The sequence below is a fragment of the Salarias fasciatus genome, assembly GCF_902148845.1.
Source record: "Salarias fasciatus chromosome 23 unlocalized genomic scaffold, fSalaFa1.1 super_scaffold_20, whole genome shotgun sequence".
In the NCBI taxonomy this organism is placed as follows: domain Eukaryota; kingdom Metazoa; phylum Chordata; class Actinopteri; order Blenniiformes; family Blenniidae; genus Salarias; species Salarias fasciatus.
Genome location: NW_021941230.1, coordinates 2,357,022 through 2,380,906, shown reverse-complemented (window position 1 = coordinate 2,380,906; position 23,885 = coordinate 2,357,022). Strand labels below are relative to the sequence as shown.

At 44.2% G+C, this 23,885-nt stretch overlaps 1 protein-coding gene and 1 non-coding gene across 2 annotated transcripts; both read right to left on the bottom strand.

Annotated features, from left to right (window-relative positions):
• Nucleotides 1-6,744: 6,744 nt before the first annotated feature.
• trnap-cgg (transfer RNA proline (anticodon CGG)) lies at nucleotides 6,745-6,816 on the bottom strand. Its single transcript has one exon. It is a non-coding gene; the product is annotated as a tRNA-Pro (tRNA).
• Nucleotides 6,817-8,278: 1,462 nt separating this feature from the next.
• LOC115384132 (NLR family CARD domain-containing protein 3-like) lies at nucleotides 8,279-21,570 on the bottom strand. The gene is made up of 9 exons (XM_030086464.1): nucleotides 21,421-21,570; nucleotides 18,925-19,072; nucleotides 17,052-17,432; nucleotides 14,714-16,541; nucleotides 13,959-14,096; nucleotides 12,373-12,411; nucleotides 12,095-12,268; nucleotides 9,830-9,876; nucleotides 8,279-9,645 (listed from the first exon to the last, which is right to left on the bottom strand). The coding sequence occupies exons 3-9, from the start codon at nucleotides 17,326-17,328 to the stop codon at nucleotides 9,107-9,109; spliced, it is 3,042 nt and encodes a 1,013-aa protein (XP_029942324.1). The 5' UTR covers nucleotides 17,329-17,432; nucleotides 18,925-19,072; nucleotides 21,421-21,570; the 3' UTR covers nucleotides 8,279-9,106.
• Between the last annotated feature and the right edge of the window lie 2,315 nt (nucleotides 21,571-23,885).

Below are 23,885 nucleotides of genomic sequence, written 5' to 3'. Positions count from 1 at the left end.
TTGTATTACCATCCCCATCCTCCTGGGATCAACCCCCAGCATCTCCAAGCTTTATGTCTAACATCAATGTCATCAAGGACATTAATGGAGGCTGAGAGTCTCTTGGTGGTTGTGAGATAGAATCCGTCTCTGAGGATCCTACCAGCAAGATCGAACATCCACATGATGACTTCTGCATTGAACTGTCATCAGGGAAGTTCTCCTCCATGGCAGTGAGCTCAGGAGGAAACAAACACCTGATGGGCCTCATGTAGAAATGGTGTTCCTCACTGAACAGGGGCAGATTCCACCAATGGTACATCAGGAAGGAGAGAGTTTTTAGGGAGCACCAAGACTTCCTGGCCCATGATGATGACTGGATAATAATCCCATTTAGATTCCATAGAGCAGCTCTGGGATCAATCTGCTGAACTGGCTCCAGTGTTCGACACACCAACCTGCCAGAATCCAACCATCCTGGTCCATACAGGTCCTCACCAGTCTGGGCTTTCTGGAAACAAACTCTTTCCAGCAGGAATCACCTGTCAGCACCAACTGAAAAGAAGGTTGAACAGCCACTGGGAAACACACCATCAAAACAATAATGAATGGAATGCTGTTTATTGTCATCGCAGCAAGTTACAGAAGTTACAAGTTACAATGAGATTACTGGGGTTAAAAGACGCCCTGGCAGCCAATTATGGCGCTCTGCCTCGGAAAGGAACAGAGTTAAAGGAACTCAGACAGAATGGGGGAGTGGGGAGGGGGTGGGGGAAGGGGGGGGTGGTTTAAAAAAAAAAAGGATAAATAAATTAAGATTATGGTTACAAAGGGAGTTGTGATTAGAAGTGAGAGACAAAAAAATCCCGCGCACAAATGTAGCGAGACGCATAAGACAAGTTGCTGCAGTCCAGAAGATCAGCGGTCGCAGCTACAACATCAGCGCAACACATCATCACCACTAGTCATCAGCAGAAGAGTGGGGAGGAGACGTTTAGAGTGGGTGTGTGTGTGTGTGTGTGTGTGTGTGTGTGTGTGTGTGTGTGTGGCTCTATCAGTTCGTCAGTCCATGTATGTGTGTGTGGTTGGCCCGTCCTCTCTGCGCTCCAGTTCATGGTGACCTCCGTTTGCAGATGAGAGTTGCCATGGGGATGTCCTCCAAAGAAGCAGTCCAGAGTGGGAGGGTAGCGTTCGGGAGTCAGTAGAGGGAGATAGAAAACGATCACATTGTCCTTTATCTTCTTCCGGGAGATTATTTAGAATTCCAAGGGAGCGCCAGATGCAGTCAGAAGGTGTCTTGCTTTGGTGTGGAAGAAGCCGTTTTGACCTTCCAGTTTTGCTTGGTTCTCCACTTTTCAGACAGAAGCTGAGTTTAACCCTCTCGTGATCAAATCCATCTTGTGCCTCAGATCGTCCAAAGCCCCAGCGAAATTGTCCACCTTTTGAAAGAGTTCGCACAAACGGTCAGCGTCGGCTTTGCCTGTTGATTTGAAAAGACAGTCAACCCTTGGACGTCTTTTATGGTGGCAGTCTTCTTAATCCTCCCATGATTTGGAGATACTGGCTCTGTCATTCAGAACCAAGTACCTTCCTCGTGAGTTCGGTCAGCTGGCCCTTGTTATTGTTTACGTTTCTCCCTCTGGCAATGTCACAAGCGCGTCAGAGGCTATAGCTGCTTGTGTCCACCAGATTGAAAGTGCATCTCCAGACTCCCCTGTTCTCATCTGACAGCCGATGCACACTGGATGCGGTCCGGCTCTGATCCGGTAGCTATACCGCAGCACTGTGATTCACACCGCCTGCGGTGTCTCTGCAGTCCGCTGGAGGAGGTTGCCAGATCTGTCGTGCTCCCCCGTAAACAATATGAAACCCGTTTAACTCAATAGAAAGCAGCCCAAACCACCATCTCGGTTGAAAATGCATGTTAAACCATATTTTTATAATAAAAAACACGTCATGAACACATAATCATTTCATCAACCCGTCCGACGTGTTCAAAAAAGAAGCTTGATTTGGCAGAAACCTGTCCAATCTGGCAACACAGAGCTGTTTTGTGCCATTTTGGTGTCGTTTGACTTTCCTGCAGTGACGAAGCACAAAACCGTTCATTATTCTAATGTTTATAATGACTGCATCACGTTGTTTGTTCTGTATTCTACCAGAAGAAGTAAAAAAAAAAAAGAACATTAAGGCAAAAACACGACACAGATTTTATTTTGAAGTCACTTATTTTGGAATATGTATCGCGTTTCCTTCCGGCACCCGACTTGCTTCTGTCTGAATTGACGCGGTCGGGCAGTGGCATCTGGAAAAATAGGATCCTTGCGGAAAGAGACCGGAGCTCCGCAAGGACTCCGGAGGAGGACCGCGGCCGGACCGCGGCCGGTGTGAACCACAGTATTGATTTTAATGACGATGGATTAGCTGCGGTGTTCGTTCCCCAGCCGTTCTGCATCCAGTGTGCATCGGGGGTTAGAGGATTTCAATGGCTGCAGGCTAAATAAGTCACTGCCAACCGACCAACAGTATGTCAAATGTGCCACCAGAGGCGGCAAAACTATCGACCTCTGCTATGGGAACATAAAGGACCCATATAAAGCATGCAAAAATCCACCAGTTGGTACTGCAGACCATAACACCATCATCCCCTCTCTGTCAGTCAACAGCCAGGTGATAGAGAGAGTCGAGTCATTCAAATATCTTGGAACAATAATCGCTCAGAGACTATACATGACAATTTTCCGCCGATCCGCGGATTTCCACCGATTTAATTTTTAAATTGGATCTTTTATGTGAATCGTCTAGATCCGGTGAGAAAATTTTAGAGGGGGGTTAGAGGGGTTGTGGCTGATGTTAACGTCATTAACATGTTGCGAGAGGCGTGAGTTTGTTATCTACGCAGCGGCGCCCGGGCTCCCTGACGCAGCAGCCCCCGGCCGCGGCCACCTCGCGGAGCTGTGAGGAGCGTGCCTCCGGCGTCTCACCGCCGTGCTCACCCCGCCAGAAGCCTCCCGCCACCGCCTGAAGCAGCGCCGCCCGCACGCCGCTCCCTCAAGGCTAAATGGCTAAATTACACTGGATGCGTGTCCATTCTGTCTCTGCTCCGCCGCGGCAGCGGAGTCGATACGTTTCCATTCAAAGCAATGCGTGAACTCCCGCTGCCTGCGGCACAGCCGCGGTACGGCTGCGTTTCTGCTCTGCCGGCGTCCGGCATATGGTGGATATATGCAGAGCTTCTATTTTTGCCGGATGCCGGACCACAGCGCAGCAATTCAGCACACAGAATATCGTGCGGGACAGGAAGTCGAGCACAAACACAAAATAAAACATCCGGAGATGTTTCAAAATAAAATAAACCGTCTCAACAACGGAAAAGCGCTGTACCTGCAAAACATCATCAGGGTGGAGACAGACCTGCTGTCAAAGGTTCAGCGTCGCCTCACTTCACCATGGAGGAGGAGCGTTTGATTGTGGAGGTGCAAAATCAAAAAATACTTTATGACCTGTCACATCTTTTATAAGGACAACCACAGAAAGGATGAGGCGTGAAAAGAAGTTGCAGAAGTTGTTGGTGTGGATGGTAAATAAATAATATGTTCATATCAAGAAAAATAAGTAGAAAAGTAATATAACTTGCATTTAATGATACAGAAAACCATTAGAAAAATAGCAATAACTGTCCCAATGCATTGTTTTATTTTTGTCAAATGTTCTGATGATATTGTCAATTTGAGTTAATTACAGTAGAGTAATACTTTTAATGTTACACTTCAAGTATTTATTCAAGATTTGAGATTATTATATATCATATATTATATATATTATATTATTGTGTGGCCGGAAATATAGCGCGTGTGTGCACCCCCCCCCCCCCCACCCACCCTTCAGCTGTTGCCATGTTTGAGAGACTCACCTTCCATCTAAACAGTGAAACCATCTTCTCCAGATGTCAGCAGCCTATTTTTCCTCAGAAAACTTCGCAGGCTCCAGGTTCACCAGTCAGTCCTGACAGCTTTCTGCAAATGCTTCATTGAATCTGTCGTCACCTTCAATATATCAGCCTGGTTTGGTTCACTGTCCAATATCCATCGCAGCCCACTCAACGAAATCATAACATTGAGCAGTAGAATAATTGGGCTGTAGCAGGATTCACTCACCAACATTTACAACACAGTGTGGTCACATCTGACCTGAAGGAGAAACCATGGCTGTGATTCCAGCGGGAGAGACACATTTACTGAGAACATCTGGCTCACAGAACATCCAAAGCAGGGAGAGAGAAATCCTGTTTGAGTGGATTCTCCACCTTTCAATTATTGCTGGGCGATTAATCGAAAATGGACCCTCGATCTCGATTCAGGCACTCGTGCATCTCATTTTTAATAAGATTGAATTACAGCGATTCTATGATATCTGCCCGTCTCTCCCTCATGCCGCTGATATGTGTTACTCAGTATGGCAACCCGACAGCGCACTCATTTACTGCACATGCCTGTGTGGCCAGTGCCACTGAGCAGTGTCGGGGTTAGCATTAGCACCAGGCTAGCAATGAACAACCACGGAGTAGCAGCCGAAAAACAAACGAGCGACAATTTTGAAAGGATGTTGAAAGTGAAGGAAGACGACCCTTCACTCGCACGTGACATCAAAACATCCATCCTGCAGTACCTTCAGGAGAAGTACCACGACCCAAAAACGCAGGAGCTGCTCGACATCGCTACGAGTCTGGACCCAAGGTACAAACTGGACTATATCAGCAACAAAGACACCAAAGCCACCATCAAGGCCAGACTGAAGGATGAGATAATTAGCATCATCACTATGGTAACTGTATTATAAATGGCTTAAAATGGCTGGGAAAAATTCATTTAGTTTATCTGAAGGTTAGTGTAAGATTGATCTACCGTATTGGCCTGAATATAGAACGACTCTGATTATAAGACAACCCCTATTTTTCAAATATCATTTTGTGAAAATAAAAAATATGTTAAAGACAATAAGGTCACTCATAAAACAACTTTTTGTTGTACAATTGTTCTAGGAAAACTCACAACAGAGATAACATTTCATGTGATTTAACTCCAAAACTGAAGTTATGGTGTTTGGACCCAACTCAGTTTCAAAGTCTGTCAACTTGGGCTCTCTAAATCCCTATCGGAGAGATGAGGTTGTAAATCTTGGCTTTAAAATGGATCCTTGTTTTAAACTAGAAAGTCAGATTCGCTCTGTGGTGAGGTCTGGTTTATTTCACTTACGGCAACTAGCCAGAGTCAAGCACTTCTTAACACGACAGCACTTTGAAACTGTAATCCACGCCTTTGTAACCACTCGCCTGGATTACTGCAATGCACTGTATTTTGGGGTAAGTGAGACTGCCATTGCTAGACTGCAGCTCGTACAAAATGCAGCTGCACGTCTTTTAACAGGAACTCCTAAATTTGATCACATCACTCCAATTTTATCATCTCTTCATTGGCTACCAGTGCGTTTTGAAGCCCTATGCTCCCTCTCGGTCTCTCAGGTCAGCTGACCAGCTTCGACTGTGTGCCCCTGCAGTATTAAATAAAAAACTGGTTTTTCTTTCTCAAAATCTGAGGCGGTGACTCGGTGAATAAGCAACAAATAAGTAGCCTCAAAGGTTCAATAACTCCATTAATGATGTAAAAAAACTTTATAACCATCAAATTCATCAGATCACAGATCACACACACCATTTGCTTTCTGGTCACTGGTACTTTGGCTCCATCTAGCGGTGCAGATGTGTAACGACAATCTAGTCCACTATTACAGTTTGACCACATTTTGGAGAATACAATTCCTGGAAAAAACATCATCCAATATTCGGGTCATTTATATATGTTTCAGTTTTGATTCTACTGTACTTCATGTCAAGCATGCACTTTGTGTTAGAGAAAGGTTTACATTTATTTATTTATTTTTTGTTATAGCAAAGCTGCAAGCTGTTGTTCAGCACTGAGTGTGACTCTGACTGTGTTCCTGTTAGTCTGTTTAGAAAGACTAAAAAAAAAATTCATGGAAAAATGAAAATCGTGTGAGAATCGTAGATCTAGATTCTTATGGGGAAAAATTGAGATTCACATTTTAGCAAGAATCGTCCAGCCCTACTTTCAATACTGAGGTGGAGCAAAGCACCATGGTCAGTCCACTCTTTTCTTCTCTCCCCACATTTCAATAGCCTCAGATGTCTTCCTCATGAACTCACTGACTGCCAGCTGTTTTCAGAGCAGACAGCCTCTCACTGCCAGTTGCCACCCTCAAGAATGAATTCTTATATCACACAGGTAGTGTGGCCGAGCGGTCCAAGGCACTGGATTTAGGCTCCAGTCTCTCAGGAGATATGGGTTCAAATCCCACCACTGCCAATGAGGTTTCTATGAATTTGTCATGGATGTTTTCAACCACTGCTGAATCGAAGGCTTTTACTAATATGTCAAATTTACCACCCATCTTTAAAAAACTCAGCATAAATGCTGTGGTTCAGGAGTTTTCCTCACTGACTTCATGAGTTCATTCAGTTAATGAAGGACTGTTAATTCTGAAGCTTCATATGAAGGTGGAGCCACATCTGGATCAACATCAGCTGACATTACAGAAGGAACCAGAGAATGAGAGAAGCTGTTTTAACTCTCATGCAGCTATTTTCAAACGCCCTCACGTCCCTCTGCATATGTCAGATGAGTTTTTATTGATTTGAGCTTGGAGAAGCTGGAGTTCGACCCCACAAGGATGGCAATGCTAATTAAAGGGCTCGTCCGGGAATTGAACCCGGGACCTCTCACACCCGAAGTGAGAATCATACTCCTAGACCAACGAGCCGACATGCTCAAGGAGCCAAAAGACTCAACCGATTCTCATAAATCAGGCAGGTGATCCAGACTCCTGACAGCCTGGACAGAGCTCATCCAATGACCACATCCTGACTGAAGGAGATGAAAACATGAGTCATGATGACTTTGTGTTCATGTTGGCAACCAACTACTTTTGGTTTTTAATGAATGAAAGAAGCTCATCCAACAGTTGATAGTATTTAGTTTGTCAGGAGCCTCGATGTTCAGTGGAAATGTTCTTTCAGTTGATGGTATCAGGCAGAGGTTTCCTGACCAGCTGGCTCTGGGTGGAGCCCGGAGAAGCTGCCTGCAGAACTTCAGCCAGAAGCTGCAGAAGCTGCAGACTGCTCTCAACAGGAAGTGGAGTCCTCTTTAACACCAGTCTCACTGTTTGTTTCCCACACAGGAGTGACGTTTCTCAGATTCACTCATTTCTGTCAGAGATTTGAAGTGTTTGGTCACACGGAATCTCGGATTATTTTTTTTTATAATTCTTAAACCAAAATACTGGTAATCCAGAATCTCATGACTGTATGTTCTATAAACTTTATGGTGTTAATAACCAGATGGATCCAGGGAGAATTAACAGATTTATTTTCTGACTCATGATGAGAAAAGAAGTTCTCTGTTGAGGAGTTCCAGCTTCTTTTATCCTCTTCGTGTTCTCATATCCTAACAAACAGACGTCCACTGGTTTCTATTCAGTCACTTTAGAAACAAGTTTGTTGTTAAAGTTCAGCTCCAGCTGTGTTTTCTTCACACATCTGGTTTGTTCCAGTGGTCTCTGTCTCAGTCCGACTGTCAGACACACAGGAGGAGGAGCTGTGAAGGAGTCGCCTCCTTCTCAAGAAATCTCTCTGTTCAGGAGCTGATCGATCAGCGAACATCAGCTTTACTTTACGGCTCTTTGATGAACAGGATGACACCAATGTGAGAGCAGAGCTTCACACTGCTGACATGAGAGCAGCATCAGAAAGGATCCTGACCGTTATCAAGAACACAGAAAGAGGACTGACGTCCACCACCTCACATTATATCTGAGTAGAACCAGAACAAGGGAAGTGTGGTCAGAATGGAGCAGAAACACAGACTGAGCCTGGATCTGGATCCATTCAGAGGACTGCTGGCTCCAGGGTCAGGGGTCAGGGGTCATGTCATCTGTGGAAATGAAGTGTGATGATTCTCTATTAGAAGTTCAGCTTCAAATGTGTATTGAAGCCAGTTTTAGTCCTGCTTTAATGATGTTTCCATGGTAACAGATGAATATAATCTGCAGAAGTCCACTGTGTTCTATCGAGGACAGAGTTTTCCTCCCCCTGGTGCCGGGCCGGTCTCCCCTCCTACTGCTCCTCGAACCTTACAGATTTTTTCTTGGATGCCAAATAGAGTGCAGAAATAAAGAGTCCCAATGCAGATCTCCAACACTGATTACGATTTATTTGTGTGAAGCCTCCAGACAGAATTCTGGTCCTCTGTGTCCCTCGTCTGTCCTCCAGCAGCCCTCACTGACAGAGTCAGAACAAAAAGGTGATGTCTAATCTAATGTGTGTGCATTTATCAAGTCTTCCGTTTGCAGGCGGGGTGACGTCTTCATTCTTCTGGTTCATACATCACTGGAGCTGGTTTGGGCTGGTTGGGCCTCTGCTTCTCATGCTCTGATGTGGATCCGCTGTTCCTCCTGTTGTGCCGTGCCTGATAAGGAGTTGTCTTTCAGCACAGAGATACTCTGAAGTCCTTGCATGAACATTAACACGTGTCTGATTAGACAGACAAGACTACATGAGTTCACAAGCTCTACTTTTCTATAACAGTAAAATAGTAAAGTTCCACAGTTTGTGTTGTCATTGTGTTACCATCACTTTAGTATTGTTTTATTGTGTTAGCATTGCTTCGGTGTTGTGTTACCATGTTAGCATCGCGATGGCATTTTAACATCACATTAACATCCAGTTATCATCGTGTGGCTGTTAGCATTGCGGTAGCTTTGTTATAATCCGGTTGCATTGTGTCAGCAACCTTTAGCTGGTTCCTGATCTAACCACTAATTAAATTCAACACAAAAATGAAATGTGAAAAAGTGCCTTTCACTTGTCAATGATTTACCTTTATTACTTTCTGATTGAGCATTTCAAGAAGCATGGCAACAATGAAACGACGGCAAACACAAGAAGGAACAAAGAAGAAATCAGATCTCTACTGGAGCTACTTGTTAATAAACCTCTCCCACCTGGTGACACACTTCTCCTCATTCCTGCTGTCAGAAACAGAGACCGTCCTTCCTACTGATCACACAGATTCACCGAAGAACCAAAGGACCAGAGTCTAAATCCAGCAGTCAGAGGTTCAGTGAATGTGGTGTTGAAGGTGTAGAGGTGGATCAGAGAGTCAGAGGAGACTCTGAAGAAGGACAGAGAGCCAGCAGGACAGTCCACATACACTGCTACTCTACCAGAGGAGGAGGAGGAGGAGGAGGAGATGGACGTTACTGTCTTATTGTGACAGACGGAGTAACGTCCATCAGAACACTCCAGACTCCAGGACTGATGGTTCCATCCAAACACACATTCAGAGCTTTCTCCTGTCCTCCTGATTCCTCTGTAACTCACTGATATATCAAGATTTCCGCTCCACTCGACCTCCCAGTAACATCGACCACTCAGATCATTTCTGCCCAGCAGCTGATGAGTCGGGTCATCAAATCTATCTGGGTGATCAGGATACGGCTGCTCTTCCTCCACATGTGTCACCGTCCTGTTGTTGTTGGACAGTTTGAGCTTTCTGCTCATTGAGTTTTCATCCAGTTCAAGTTGAGTGAGATCTGATGGAGAGAAAAAGAGAAAAGTCCTGATCAGACACACGTGATAGATTTGTTGTTTGTGGACTTCCTGATTGAGAGAATGTTTAATGAGGACACTTTATGTCAGGCTTCTCTTGTCAGTAATGTTTGAATGAATCCAAAGCTGTGATTGAAAGACAAACAGACAGTGATGAGTCCTACTCACACTTCCTCAGACCAGGTTTGAGCCTCTGCTCTCCACCATGCTCCACCCTGCAGGAAGAAAGACAGTCAGAGGGGTTTTCTCTCCAACATGAGTCCAAACTGCTGTTCAGCATGAAGCAGAGCTCCTCAGTTTGTCTCTGGAGACACAGAAAGAGGCTGAAAGAGCTCTTAGTCCATGTTTGAATGAGTCTGGAGGGAGGGAGGGAGGGAGGGATGGTTGGATGGATGATGGATAAGAGTAAAATTTCTGTATTGCACTTTTCTACAACACAGTTCCAAATGGCTTTCCAGATTAAAGTAAAAAAAAAAAAAAGATACTGAATTGATGTAAAGATCTAAGAAAATGTTTTGAAAAATAAAAAGATCATGAGCTTTGTTTTGAAGGTTTGAAAGACTTGGTGATTCAGAGCTCCAGGACCAGAGAGTTCTATCATCTCAGAGCCGTTGCTGCTGAAGCTCAGTCCTTTGTTTTCAAACAGGAAGTGGAGGCAGTTTGGCTACAAGTCAATGGACCATGTTACTGCCTCCGTCAATCAGCTGCCTCAGATTTTCCAAATCATCTAGCGGGCCAGATGTTGTTGTTCACGGGCCCGTTTTGGCCCGCAGGCCGCCAGCTGCTGACCACTGTTGTATTGGCTTCCTTTCATTCGGTTCCAGATCAATGTTTTTTCTTCAGAGGATTTTGCTTCATGCCAGTCATCTTCAACATATTGACCAGCTGGATCATGTTCCCACTTCTGAATGACCTTGCTGATATCTGATGGATCTTTGCAGCAGAACAGTGAAGAAGAATGAGAAAGAGCATGTCTTGAATCCTTCAAGTACAATCAAAAAAATTCTATATCACTGGAAATAGGAGCATCTGTGGGGAGATTTTTCAACTTTTACAGAGTAACAACACAGACTTGAAGTGCAGTATTCTGAAACTTCTGCTTCTCCCTCGAGGGAGCTCTGGGTGTGTGTTACCTGGCAGGAATTCCGTAAGTCTCTCTCTCTTTCTCTCTCTAGCTGCATGCTGTGTGCCAGTAAAGACCCAGTCAACTTGATTTTCGGTGTCCTGCATTCTCCTTGACTTTTTCCATGGTCACAATGTTCAATGAAGGTTCTTCAAAACATGTTCAGATGCAGTGTAATATTTTTATAGAAGTGGCTGAAAAGGACATCAGTGTGTTGCCCTGGTAAAGCTCTCCTTTATTTCCATAGTTTGGTTCCCCTCTTCCTATCCCTTGCTGTGTAAACTCTCATCAAAACCTGTTTAAGATTTCAAACTGAAACTGTAGCCAGCCTCAGGTTATTCAGGCGAGACAGCAACAGTTATAGAATTTCAAATTAGGTCTCGAGGCAGTTTTAAAGTCATAATTCTAAATCTGGATTTCTTAAATCATGACGAGACCTTTTCTAGATCTGAAGTTACTTTCTTTGATATTCACATGGTAACATCTGCAAATAATCAACCAATGCAGGACATCTGTTCATCTTTATGAGACAAATTCATCCAGCAGATGGGAGGTCATGCCATCTCTCAAGGTCATTCTGAACTGCTCTAACTGAAGGCAGAACATGAAGTCTCCACCATGAGGTGACACCTTGATACCGAGCTAGACAAAGCCTGAGGTGTAACTTTGTAATGGAAAATTCCTAACTGAACTTGTGCTGCCATAATTCTCCAGGAGCACAGCCTCAGATTTGCTTTGTTTCCACATATTGAACCAGTTGACTTCATCATGACAGAGGTTCCAGGACTGAGACATCAGGGTTTGGAAGAAAAAGTGAAATGTCGTCAGCATACAACAGTATCTTATGTGGTCTTGCCTTAAGTAACAGTGTGAATATCCTGACTATTCCTGATTCTTCCAGTGTCTCTGAGGTGAGGACTAAAAGAAGGAGGACATAAGGCGTCCCTGTATTGTTCCTTTACAGCATAGGAAGGGAGAAGAGAACATGACATTGGTCAAGATACAAACTTGTTGAGAATGATAAGAGAGTTTGTTTTATTTTTTATTCTTTTATATCAACTCCTCTCCTAATGCAAACCTGTCCACGACATCCCACATAAACTCTCAATTAACTTTATCACACATCTTTTCCAAATCTAATGATGAAGCTAGTGTCCAGGGTTACAACTGTGAGGAATACTGTTCAACATTTAGGAGCCTTCTCACATGAGAGTATTAAAACCTCCTGATAAATTCTGTGTGATCATCAACTGGAGATAAGTTGAAGAACATCTCAGCCTCCAGGATGAGCTCCTGTTGTGAATTCATACCTGAGAGTCTTCAGTTTGCAGTGTGGATCCTTCGCAGCCTCAGATAGTAGTTTGACTCCTGAGTCTCCTGGATGGTTGTAGCTCAGGTCCAGCTCTCTCAGATGGGAGGACTTGGATCTCACAGCTGAGACCAGAGAAGCACAGCCTTCCTCTGAGACCAGACACCCTGACAGACTGGAGACACAAACATGGCTGCATCAACTCAAGAAGGAAGAAAGAAGATCTTCCACATGATCTGCACCAACATCAACCTGATCAAGCAGCAGCTGGATCCTGACCTGAGAGCTTCCAGTTTACAGTGAGGACTCTCCAGTCCATGAAACAGAAGCTTCACTCCTGAATCCTTCAGGTCGTTGTTACTCAGGTCCAGATGTGTCAGACTGGAGGACTGAGAGTTGATAACTGGGGACAGATCTCCACAGCTTCTCTTTGACAGACCACAGCGGCTCAACCTGAAGAAGAACCAACAACAAAAAACAGATCGATGTTTTTCATGAAGTCAGTTCGACATATCTAACTTGGAGCCATTACACAAACAGAGTGTGTTGGTGTAAGAAAATCAAAAGAGGCTACAATGTTCCAGTGCAATGTTCTTCAGACAAGATAGAGATGTTCTACAAATATGATGACCACTAAGTGGTGGATATTATTTCCCAACTAAAAAATTCCAGAGGAAACTGTTACTTTGTGTCTGCTGACTGCCAACAGCGTAATTTGTGTATTTGTTTGTGTGTGTGTGTGTGTGTGTGTGTGTGTATAACTCCTTCATTTTCACTGTGAGCTCTGAGCTGAGTTCAGCCATGACAGAGAGTCAGCAAGTGTGTCTGTTGCCATGGAGACCAGCTGCACTCAGCAGTCATGACGCTGAATCTGCAGTTTTTCATTCAGTTTGGTTGAAGAAATGTTGTTTCTCAGGAACCGAGAGGTGAAATTGAACCGTTTTTTGTTCACTATGATTGTTCGAAGCTTTCCATGGAATCATCCTGAAATTTTCATGTCTGTAGGATCATCCATACAGCAGGAATCAGTTTGTAAAAATATGGGAACTTGTGAGATTCAGTTAAGAAAATCTCTCTCCAAAATGCAATGGAGCGGATGGGAGAAAATTCTGCACTCTCCTTAAACTAATGCATCTGGAGAGAGAATGGTTTGAGATACACAAAAAATTAAAGCATTGTGATAATTGCAAGGATTATTCCTGTTTTGTGGTGTATCATTTGTTGAGATTGAGACACAAATGTGGGCGGGGTGATGAGATAATTGTTTGAGGGGGTTTAAATCAAGGGTCTTTTGCACTCGAACTGCCACTCTCCCACTCTGGTCCTCTCCAACATACACCCATTATAAACTCCAAAAACAGCTGATATTCTTACCAAACTTTAAAGCTCATAGTTTAAATTTGGTAGAAGATATCGAAATGAGTTTTTCACATCTGGATAGAGGACAAAAATGGCAATATCTTCATATTTTAATGACATCTCTTCGTGAAACTGTGGCGACGCACGATGGACTTGTTGAGGCATTTTTTTTTTCTTTTTTTTTTTCAGTCGGCCTGCTTACATGAGCATAAAATTTCTGTTTTTTTTTTTTTTAGAGTTTTCTCAGGATTTTTTCACTGGAACGCTGACTAAAGTCATAACATATCATTCCTGAATTTCCTGCACGTTTTGATGTGGTTTTTGTTGTGCTACTCCAATTCCTGTGGTCACACGCCAAACTTTTCACATGAGAAGAATTTTATTGAAATTTAACCCTGGATGAGGCCCGAAGAGAATAGTAATATTTGTGCTTTGTCAGGTGCTGGCACAAAGAATAATGTTAGAACCTGAGAGTCTTCAGTGTGGAGTGTGTGGACTCCACTGCAGCAGCAAACAGCAACTTCACTCCTGAATCCTTCAGGTCGTTGTTACTCAGGTCCAGATGTGTCAGACTGGAGGACTGAGAGCTGAGAACTGAAGACAGAGCTTCACAGCTTCCCTCTGACAGACCACAGCCGCTCAACCTGAAGAAGAACCAGCAATCAAAACCAGATCAATGTTCGTCATGGACTCAGTTCTCCAAATCTGACTTCGAGCATCACAAACTCAGTGAGCAGAGGATGTAAACCCGCTACTCTCCAATTGAATTTTGACTCGAAATTTCAATTTGTGGTTTTACTTTCAGGAGAATGCTCAAGGAAACATCAAGATCCTATAATGTTCCACTGACATATTCTCTAGATCTCAGGAGGAGAACAGAGTGGTGGACGTCATTTAACAATCATTATGGAACCTTATTTTCAGAGTACAGTGTGAATCCTCCACTGCAACAAACAGCAGTGAAGGATCCAGTGCTGTGTATCCACAACCAGGAGTTTAATCCTGACCTGAGAGTTTCCAGTTTACAGTGAGGACTCTCCAGTCCAGGACACAGAAGCTTCACTCCTGAATCCTTCAGGCCGTTGTTACTCAGGTCCAGATGTGTCAGACTGGAGGACTGAGAGCTGAGAACTGAGGACAGAGCTTCACAGCTGCTCTCTGACAGACCACATCCACTCAACCTGAAGGTGAACCAACAATGAAAAGCAGTTAAATGTTTGTCATTGGCTCAGTTCTCCATATTAGTTCATGAAGTACATACAGAGCTTTGTTGGAGGCTTTGACCACAGGCAGCAGCCTCTGAAGAGCCTCCTCTGAAGCAAAGTATTTCTTCAGGTCAAATTCCTTCAGATCTTCTTCTGATGACAGTAAGATGAAGACCAGAGCTGACCACTGAGCAAGAGACAGTGTAACTGTGGACAGACTTCCTGACCTCAGAGATTGTTGGATCTCCTCCACCAGAGAACCATCATTCAGTTCATTCAGACAGTGGAACAGATTGATGCTCCTCTCTGCAGACAGACTCTCATTCAGCTTCTTTTTGATGTACTGGACTGTTTTCTGATTGGACTGTGAGCTACTTCCTGTCTGTGTCAGCAGACCTCGAAGGAGACTCTGATTGGTCTCCAGTGAAAGACCCAGGAGGAAGCGGAGAAACAAGTCCAGGTGTCCATTTGGACTCTTCAAGGCCTCGTCCACAGCTCTCTGATGGAGATCGTGGAGCTTAGGTGTCTTCTTCATCACTTTTGGCAACCTGATGGATTGTACCTTTTCCAGCAGGTTGATTCCAGAGTTGATGAAGGTCTGATGGACATGAAGAGCAGCCAGAAACTCCTGAATGCTCAGATGAATGAAACAGAACACAGTGTTGTGGTGGCCCTTCTCCTTTTTCAAGACCTTTGTGAACATTCCTGAGTGTACTGAGGCTGCTTTGAGATCGATGCCACACTCTGTTAGGTCGGACGGATCAAAGATCAGGTTTCCTTTCTGCAGCTGATCAAAAGCCAGTTTTCCCAGAGACTCTATCATCTTCCTGCTCTCTGGACTCCAGGTTTCATCTGAGGCAGGTTCGTCATCATACTTGATGCTGTTCATTTTGACCTGGACCACCAGGTGGTGGATGTACATCTCAGTCAGGGTCTTGGGCAGCTCTCCTCCCTCTCTGATATTCAACTCTTCTTCCAGAACTTCAGCAGTGATCCAGCAGAAGACTGGGATGTGGCACATGATGTGGAGGCTCCTGGAGGTCTTGATGTGGGAGATGATCCGGCTGGCCTGCTCCTCCTCTCTGAACCTCCTCCTGAAGTACTCCTCCTTCTGTTGGTCAGTGAACCCTCGGACCTCTGTCACCCTGTCCACACATTTGGCAGGGATCTGACTGGCTGCTGCAGGTCGTGTGGTGATCCAGAGGCGAGCAGAGGGAAGCAGTTCCCCCTTGACGAGGTTTATCAGCAGAACATCCAGTGAGGTGGGCTCTGTAGCATCAGTCAGGATCTCAGTGCGGTAGAAGTTCAGAGGGAGTCGACACTCATCCAGACCGTCAAAGATGAAGATCACCTGGAATTCTTCAAAACTGTCAATTCCTGCTTTTTGGATTTCAGTGAAGAAGTGATGAACAAGTCCCACCAAGCTGAACTTCTTCTCCTTCAGCACATTCAGCTCTCTGAAGGAGAATGGAAATATGAAGTGGATGTCCTGGTTGTCTTTGTCTTCAGCCCAGTCCAGAGTGAACTTCTGTGTCAGGACAGTTTTCCCAATGCCAGCTACTCCCTTTGTCAGCACTGTTCTGATTGGTTGAGATTTGTCAGGTGAGGCTTTAAAGATGTCTCCTGGTTTGATGCTTCTTTCTTCTCTGACTGGTTTCCTGGATGCTGTTTCAATCTGTATGACCTCATGTTCCTGATTAACCCCTGCAGTCCCTCCCTCTGTGATTTTCAGCTCTGTGTAGATCTGGTTCAGCTGGGTGGATTCTCCTTGCTCAGGGATCCCCTCAAACACACACTGGAACTTGTTCCTCAGCTTGAACTTCAGTTTTTCCTGGCACTTCTTAGGTATTGCTGACAAAAGAACTTTTTGAGGTCCGTCGTTCCCTATTTATTTTTTTCAGAGACAAAAAACAAACAAACAAAAAACTCATTTTGACTCATTCAAATTGCTCTAAAATTAATTTAATTTAACACACACACTTTCTGTACACATCATCGGTAACTGGAAGGTCTTTGCTTTGACATTTGGGTTTGGATTATCAGAAACAATCCACTTAAATTAGGTGGTCCTTAAGATGGTAAATGAAGAATCAAGAATCATTTTCTCATGTGTTTGTTTTCTCTTCAGCTTATTTCACTGTGAATTTCAGACTGGGTGCAAAATGTCATGCAGAAATCTTAAACTGATCTTCAACAATAACTACAAAGACTTTTGATGTTTTGTGTGAAGTCATGTATAATTCTTAGCAAATACAATGCCAGCAAGAGAAAAGATCAAACATTGTAAAAGCAGAGGACAGTTATTGCCATTTCACCTGTCATGATTCATTTCTGTTGCTTCACATTTTGCAAATGTAAGTTACAACATCAAAATTTCATGTTTTCAAGACTTACCTTCAGGTTCTGAGATGTTTTTGTAGTGCTTCTCCCAAATACCCGTCATCTTTATTTTCTCTAAAACCATTTTCGTGACTTCAAGAGTTTGGCTCCTGTACATGTGGATCATCTCATCCACTGTGTGTTTCCTGTCCAATCCCTCCAGTTTGCTCTTTGGGATTGGTTTGAATGCTTCAAGAACCCCGTCGTGCCACAAATACCACTGGAACGTTTCAAAGTCTTCACGTCCCAAATCCTCCAGAATTGCCAGGAGGGTTTCTGGAGTTGTGCTCATCTTTGACCTTCAGAAGAGTCTGATTTTTTTCACTAAACTTTCGCTCTGTTCATAGAGTCCCTGGAAAGACCACGATGAGGTGTTGACATGCTCGATGTTTGACTCTGAAAAACACAAAACAAAAATCCTCATGAGCTCCTTCTCAATCATTCTCTTGTTTCAGGTTAATTTTTATCAAAGTCAACGTCTGATTCTATTCGGGGACTACCACCACAGATTTTATTATATATTCTTGACAACTTTGAGTACAGACCAGGAATCAGAGACCATAGCTGTGTTCGAAACCGCATACTGCCTACTTCATACTTCCATACCCATACTGTCCATACTGCAAACTCCATACCCAGTCCATCAGACAGTATGCAAAGCGTTTACACTACAGCATACTACATAACCCACAATGCATTGCACTCCTCCCCCAGCCGAAATCGACCGGCTAAAGCTGATTTCACTTTAGCTCTAAACTCTTCAAATGTACAACTTTATTGAGATTTTTTTTTTTTTAATTAGGCGACAAAGTGGTGGTTTAGAGCCCGAGTGTGTCGTTTATTTGTCAGAATACCAGCCGTTTATGATTTTGTTGGGACGAATTCGGCGAAATTTAAGCCAGCCACAGTGAGCAACGCACTTCCGGTTATTTTCACCAAAATAAACCCTTTCCTTTTCTCATGCAAAAAAAACCTCAGTGATAAATATTTGCTTTTACTTTGAAAAGAAGAAGCCAACCTTTCAGCAATAAATCTCGCTTAACATCGCCGTTTGGACTGGTGTCCCGTTAACGGAATCGGACCAGGATGCTTTACCGACGGAGAGTTTTTTCGGCTCTTCAACGACGATCGGCTCGCCGTCTTCGGTACATCATGGCCGCTTCCAACATGGACTTGTTTTCAGATGTAAATGTTTTGTTGTTCTTTTTTCTAAACTATTTTCAATGTAAATCCTATCAGAAATCTCTAACATAACATACCTACAAGCACAAAAATTGGAGGGAAAATTATATCTATAACCATACTCAGCTTGCTAAATGTACATCATTAAGAAACAGTCATTGTGAACTGAATAAAGTTTATTAAAATAAATAAATAACAAAATAACCAATAATGTGGAACAAATTGCTGCTGCTGCTCCATGCTCATCAGCTCCCGCTCTCCCGCTGTCTGTGGCGTTGCATCTTGGGTAATTTCAGTATGAGTAGTAAACCCACGATGTACACTCAACATTTCTGGCGAATGCAGTATGCATCCGGGAACTTCTCACATACTCACAAATCGCATACTGCCAGTGTAAACACACTGCATACTCAATAAGTTAGTATGAGTCGTAGGTAATGCGGTTTCGAACACAGCCCATGAGTCAATGACCATGTCAGGACCCTATGGGCCCCGCCCCCTGGCTGGGTCCCATCCTAGTCTGTGTCCCTGTGTGTCATCAACCCCAGCTGTTGTCTACCTCGCCTCATGTTTCCATCGACCAATGGTCTTTCCCTGTGTGCTCATTACCCTCATGCGCTACACCTGTGTCTTCCCCTTTATAAACCTTTCTCAGCTCTCGTGTGGTTGTTGGTTCATCTTGCTTCCTTTGTGTTTCCCCGGTCACCTTGCTCTGGTTCCTTGTGTGCTCTTGTCATGCAGCCTTCTGTGACTCTGCTTTGGGTTCCCATGCCTCTGAACTGCAGTAAACCCTTCAGTACTCCATCCTCATGTGGTCTGTGTTTGGGTCCATCTTCTGGATGTGAGTCAGGGACCTAAAAAAAAAGTCAGACACCAGGAGTCGGAGACAGACACGAGGAGTCAGGGAGCAAGAGTCATGGACCAGGAATCAGGGACCAGGATTCAGAGACCAAGAGTCAGGGAACAGAAGTCAGAGGAACAGGAGCCTCATTTGTCAACTGTGTGTGTGTGTGTGTGTGTGTGTGTGTGTGTGTGTGTGTGTGTGTGTGTGTGTGTGTGTGTGTGTGTGTACACGTTTTTCCATCCTTGTGGGGACCAAATGTCCCCACAAGGATAGGAAATTCCGGCACGATGTGCCTTGTGGGGACATTTCTTGGGTCCCCATGAGGGGAAACTGTGTTTTCTTGACCATGTTGTTGTTACTAAAAACAGTAAAAGTGCAAAAACATTTCTTTAGGGCTACGCTTTGTTTTGGTGTGGGTTAGGGTTCGGGTAAGGGTCAGGGTTAGGAGTTAGACATGAATGGGAGTCAATGGGAGGTCCCCACAAGGATATAAATTCAAAAGTGTGTGTGTGTGTGTGTGTGTGTGTGTGTGTGTGTGTCTGTGTGTGTGTGTGTGTGTGTGTCTGTGTGTGTGTCCATACCTTTGAAGGATAAAAGCATTTTTAGGTCAAAATGAGTGTCACCAACAGTGATACTTTCATCTTGATACTATTTAAAAATGAGTTTAGATTACATTATGAGCTCCTTCTCCATCAATAAATGATTTTTTAAAATATTTTCTGGCTGCAGGTTGTCTTTTCCTTGAATGTTATTTGTCTGTAGTTCCACCACATCCAGAAGATTTGGCATTTTCACAGTAAAACTAATGAATGTGTGTGCTCGACATTTAATAACATGGATATTGTGATCCCTGATGAAAGTTTGGTTTATAAATGTTTAACATGTGACTCACAGGATGACTGTTCATCTATTGTGACCCCAAGAAATCTGATTTTATTGATTCTTTCAGTGTTAGTCCCTCTATCAACACATATCAATGCTGTTTCAAATAAAACATATAAAACCCTTTACAATTAACTAAAAGGTTTAATTCAAGTTGACTGATTCTGAAGCATTTTCGTCTCTGTTATTGATTTCAGATCAGAACCAGAACAGGTGTTGTTGCCAGCTGTCAACCACAAACTGATATTGTTATCAGAGATGTGTCCACATCGTTCATCACTGCTGTTATTTCACAACATCTGTGTGTCTGTTTCCTGTTTCTCACCACGTTGAGTCGGCCGTTCAGCACCAGAAACAAGTCTGAGCCTGGGGAGGGACTTTTAGGAGGGACATTCAGTTCTGTCAGTCAGGGTCCTGTGTCCCGTCTGTCCATCCCTGTCCTCTGTCTGTGTCCTTCAGTCCTGTCCTCTGTCTACGTCTCCTGGTCTGCCACACCTGGTGTGTCCGGTCTTCTTGTTTTCCAGTCGTGTCCCGTCTCTTTGGACTATCCAGGATTTAGTCTTGTCTCTTCAGTTTGTTTGTGTCGGTTCGTCTCATCAGACTCATCAGTCAGACGCAGACTGATGAGCTTAGTTAGTCTTTGACCTCTCTCTCTCTCTCTCTCTCTCTCTCTCTCTCTCTCCCTTCCTGTTGAACTTCCTGTTTCAAGCCTTCATCATGTTACAGTCAATGAAATAGAGACAATCTTTCTCTGTCCTCTCCTTTCTTCTCTTCTGTACCCTCAATATAAATAAGAGCAGAAAGTCTCCTCTGAGTCTGGTTCTGCAGGTTTCTTCCCATCAGATCAGTCTTTCCTGTCCACTGTCTCCTGCTGCTCATGTTGATTTCTTTCTTTTTTTTTTTTTTTTTAATTGAATTCTTTGCTGATAAACAGTGTAGAAATAAAACTACATAAAAACAAAACTGAATAGAAGTTTTGTGTCATTCTGCAGACTTGTGTCCCACTAGTGTGTGTGCATGTCTGTGTGTGTGCACATGTTTGTGTGTGCTTGTGCGTGTGTGCAAACAAGTATGTCTGTGTATTCATGTCTGGGGGTGTCTGTGCAATCATGTGTGAATGTGCACACACGTGTGTGTATGCCCAATTGAGTGTGTGTGCGTGTGTGTGTGGCCTTCCTTTTGTTAACGATACACTCCCATAATTCACGCTCAGTGTTGAACCATCAGATTGTTTCCTGTGTCAAACCTGCTCACCTCCATGAGAAACTGTTCAGGTCTCCACCTCTGCAGAAAGTCAAGCTAAAACCATCAAACAGGCGATAAACACACAACTGAACTGAATAAACAGAAAACAGAACAACAACCTGTGTGTGTGTGTGTGTGTGTGTGTGTGTGTGTGTGTGTGTGTGTGTGTGTGTGTGTGTGTGTGTGTGTGTGTGTGTGTGTGTGTGTGTGTGTGCGTGTGTGTGTCCTTACCTTTGAAGGATCGAAGCATTTTCAGGTCAAAATGAGTTGAATTTTGGTCTCAATGTGAAGTGAAAAGGTGAAAAAGAAGAAAGGAGCAGTCAGCAGGTTGAAATGAGAGGATGAAAAGTCTTCTGCTCTGTTCTGGAAGCTTCTCACCTTCTTTCCTTCATGAGGAAATGTTTTCTCACCCTTCAGAGAAATCACGTGTCCTGCAGAGCGCTGGAGGAAGGAGGGCGGAGAGAGGAACCAGGAAGTAACTTCCTGCACTCACTTCTGCTTCTCACCACAGACCAGAGCAGACGAACACACACATAGTTCACACACCGTCAGCTCTCTCAGCTCAGCCTCTACAGTGTGTTACAGTCTTCACTAATCACTGGCTCTGCTGCAGGCGGTGCTGACCGGAGGTGATTATCTGAGTTTGAGCATCTTAGAGTAGTTTGAGAATTGAGAACGTCTGGTCTGTTTCGAGAAATGAGCCAAAACTGTTGAGAAGCATCTTTGCATTTTGGAGGCTCTGACTGTTTATATGGGAAAGAAATGAAGCTTTGAAACATGAGTGAACAGTTTTGGGAGAGTTTTGGAAAAACTTGGTGTTAGTAAGAGAGGAAGTGACCCATTCAGACGGCCGATCTCATCTCACACACAGAGACGATACAGCTGTGTCTCTGTGGATCTGAGGTGAGAGGAGAAGGGTGCGCTGGCTGTGCTCCTGAAGGCATGTTCAGCTGGAATGTGAACAAAGTCACACGTGTAATGAACAAACTTCACAGTTTTAATTACAAACAAATAAAACACAAGCTTTGAAATGATCACACTTGTGTCTCAGCCTCATGGGGAAAGAGGCTGCTGCTGGAGCCGCCGCTCAGAGGAGGGGGGGGGCGGGGGGTTGGGGGGGGGTACTGGCAGGCAAAGCGCAATGATTTCTGAGGAGTTAAAGCTGCCGCTTTAACGCAGCTTTTCTGCTGTGTCCAGCAGAATTTCAACAATGTGGCTGTTTTGGAGGTCCACATGAAGAAAGGATGAAGTCCGTTCCACTTCGGTCCAGATGATCCTGAGGCTGCGGGGAGATGAAGTTTCAGGCTCTACAGGCTGATCTGCTGATGAGAGGAGGGGATTCAACGGTGAAGAGAGGAGGGAAGATGGTCCATTTGAGCCTCGGCCAGCTGGTTTTGGTTCACGTGTTCCTCCAGAGTGGGACACAAGCTGAGCAGCAGCTCTTGGAGAAAACGTCTGGGTAGATCCGAGGGTCTGCCGTCGATCTGCAGGTTTTAGCCACGGCTCTGCTGAAGTGATGAAGTCAGCCTCCAGTTATCAGCTCGACCAACCAAAGTGCGTTCTGAGGTTCTCTGCTGTGTTTGGAGCGGGTCTCACGAGCGCCATCATGAGGCGGGGCGTTGATATTACACTCATTTTATATGTTAAAGTTTGTAGTTGTTTAACTCCAGTGTTTCCTGAGGGGGGGTCCTTCACACGGGGAGTTTGTTCCAGTTAACTGTGTGTGAGTTCTCCCATCCTGGCTGGCTGGGGGCTCCACGCCTTGGTGTGGGGGGCCGTGTTCAATATTTCAGACAAAAACTCTTCGTGTGTGGTCGAAACCGAGCGCTCCTGAGAGATGAAGCTGAGAACTGTCATGTGGAACAAAATGTAGCCAATCAGGAAGCAGCTTCTCAGTTAACTGGCCACAGACATAGTGCACCCAGGCTCCTCCACCATTTTCCACAGAATTCAAACAATAATAACGTTCAATCTTCCTTGTGAAAAGTGATCCCAGAGTCCTGCTTTCAGTAGTTCCCTGATCAGCCCAACAACATGCTGCCAGTGCCGTGGCACCTTGACTTCTCTGGAGCTTCATCACAGACATGAGGACCGTTCCAAGATGGCCGCCGTATTCCCTGCACCGCAGCAGCCGATGTGGCGTCTCCTGTTTATGTCTGTGGTTACAACTGACCGTGTTACAACTGTCCCCAGTCTCCCTACTGGAATGAAAAGAATGTTCACGGCTCTACGTCACTGAAAAACGGCTCTCCAGAGAGTCAGCTTGAGAAAACCAACACTGACCAGAGCTGAGTTTAACTCTACACACATGTATGTTTGAGTCCACTCTTTAGTTAATTCAACACTGGTGAATTTGCAGTGCAGGAAGTTACCATGCTTCAATTTCAACTACTAATTTAAATTCAACCTGAACTGATTGTTTGGACTGATTAATGTTTTATGTTATGTCCTGAAAACTGCCTTGAAATGTAAAACAACAGAAATTTAAACATGCAATTCAAAGTTTGACTATTCACGATTATCTGTGGAGATTCTCCGATTAATCACAATCAAAAATGTTTTGAGAGCCCCGTTTTCAACATTTCATTCTGAAGAGCTGATCTGTTTCACTCACTTTATCTGATGGGAGGGTCTGATTTAAAAAAAAAAAAAAAAGAAGAAAAACCATGAAGGAGGAGCAGCAGCTCAGTTCAACC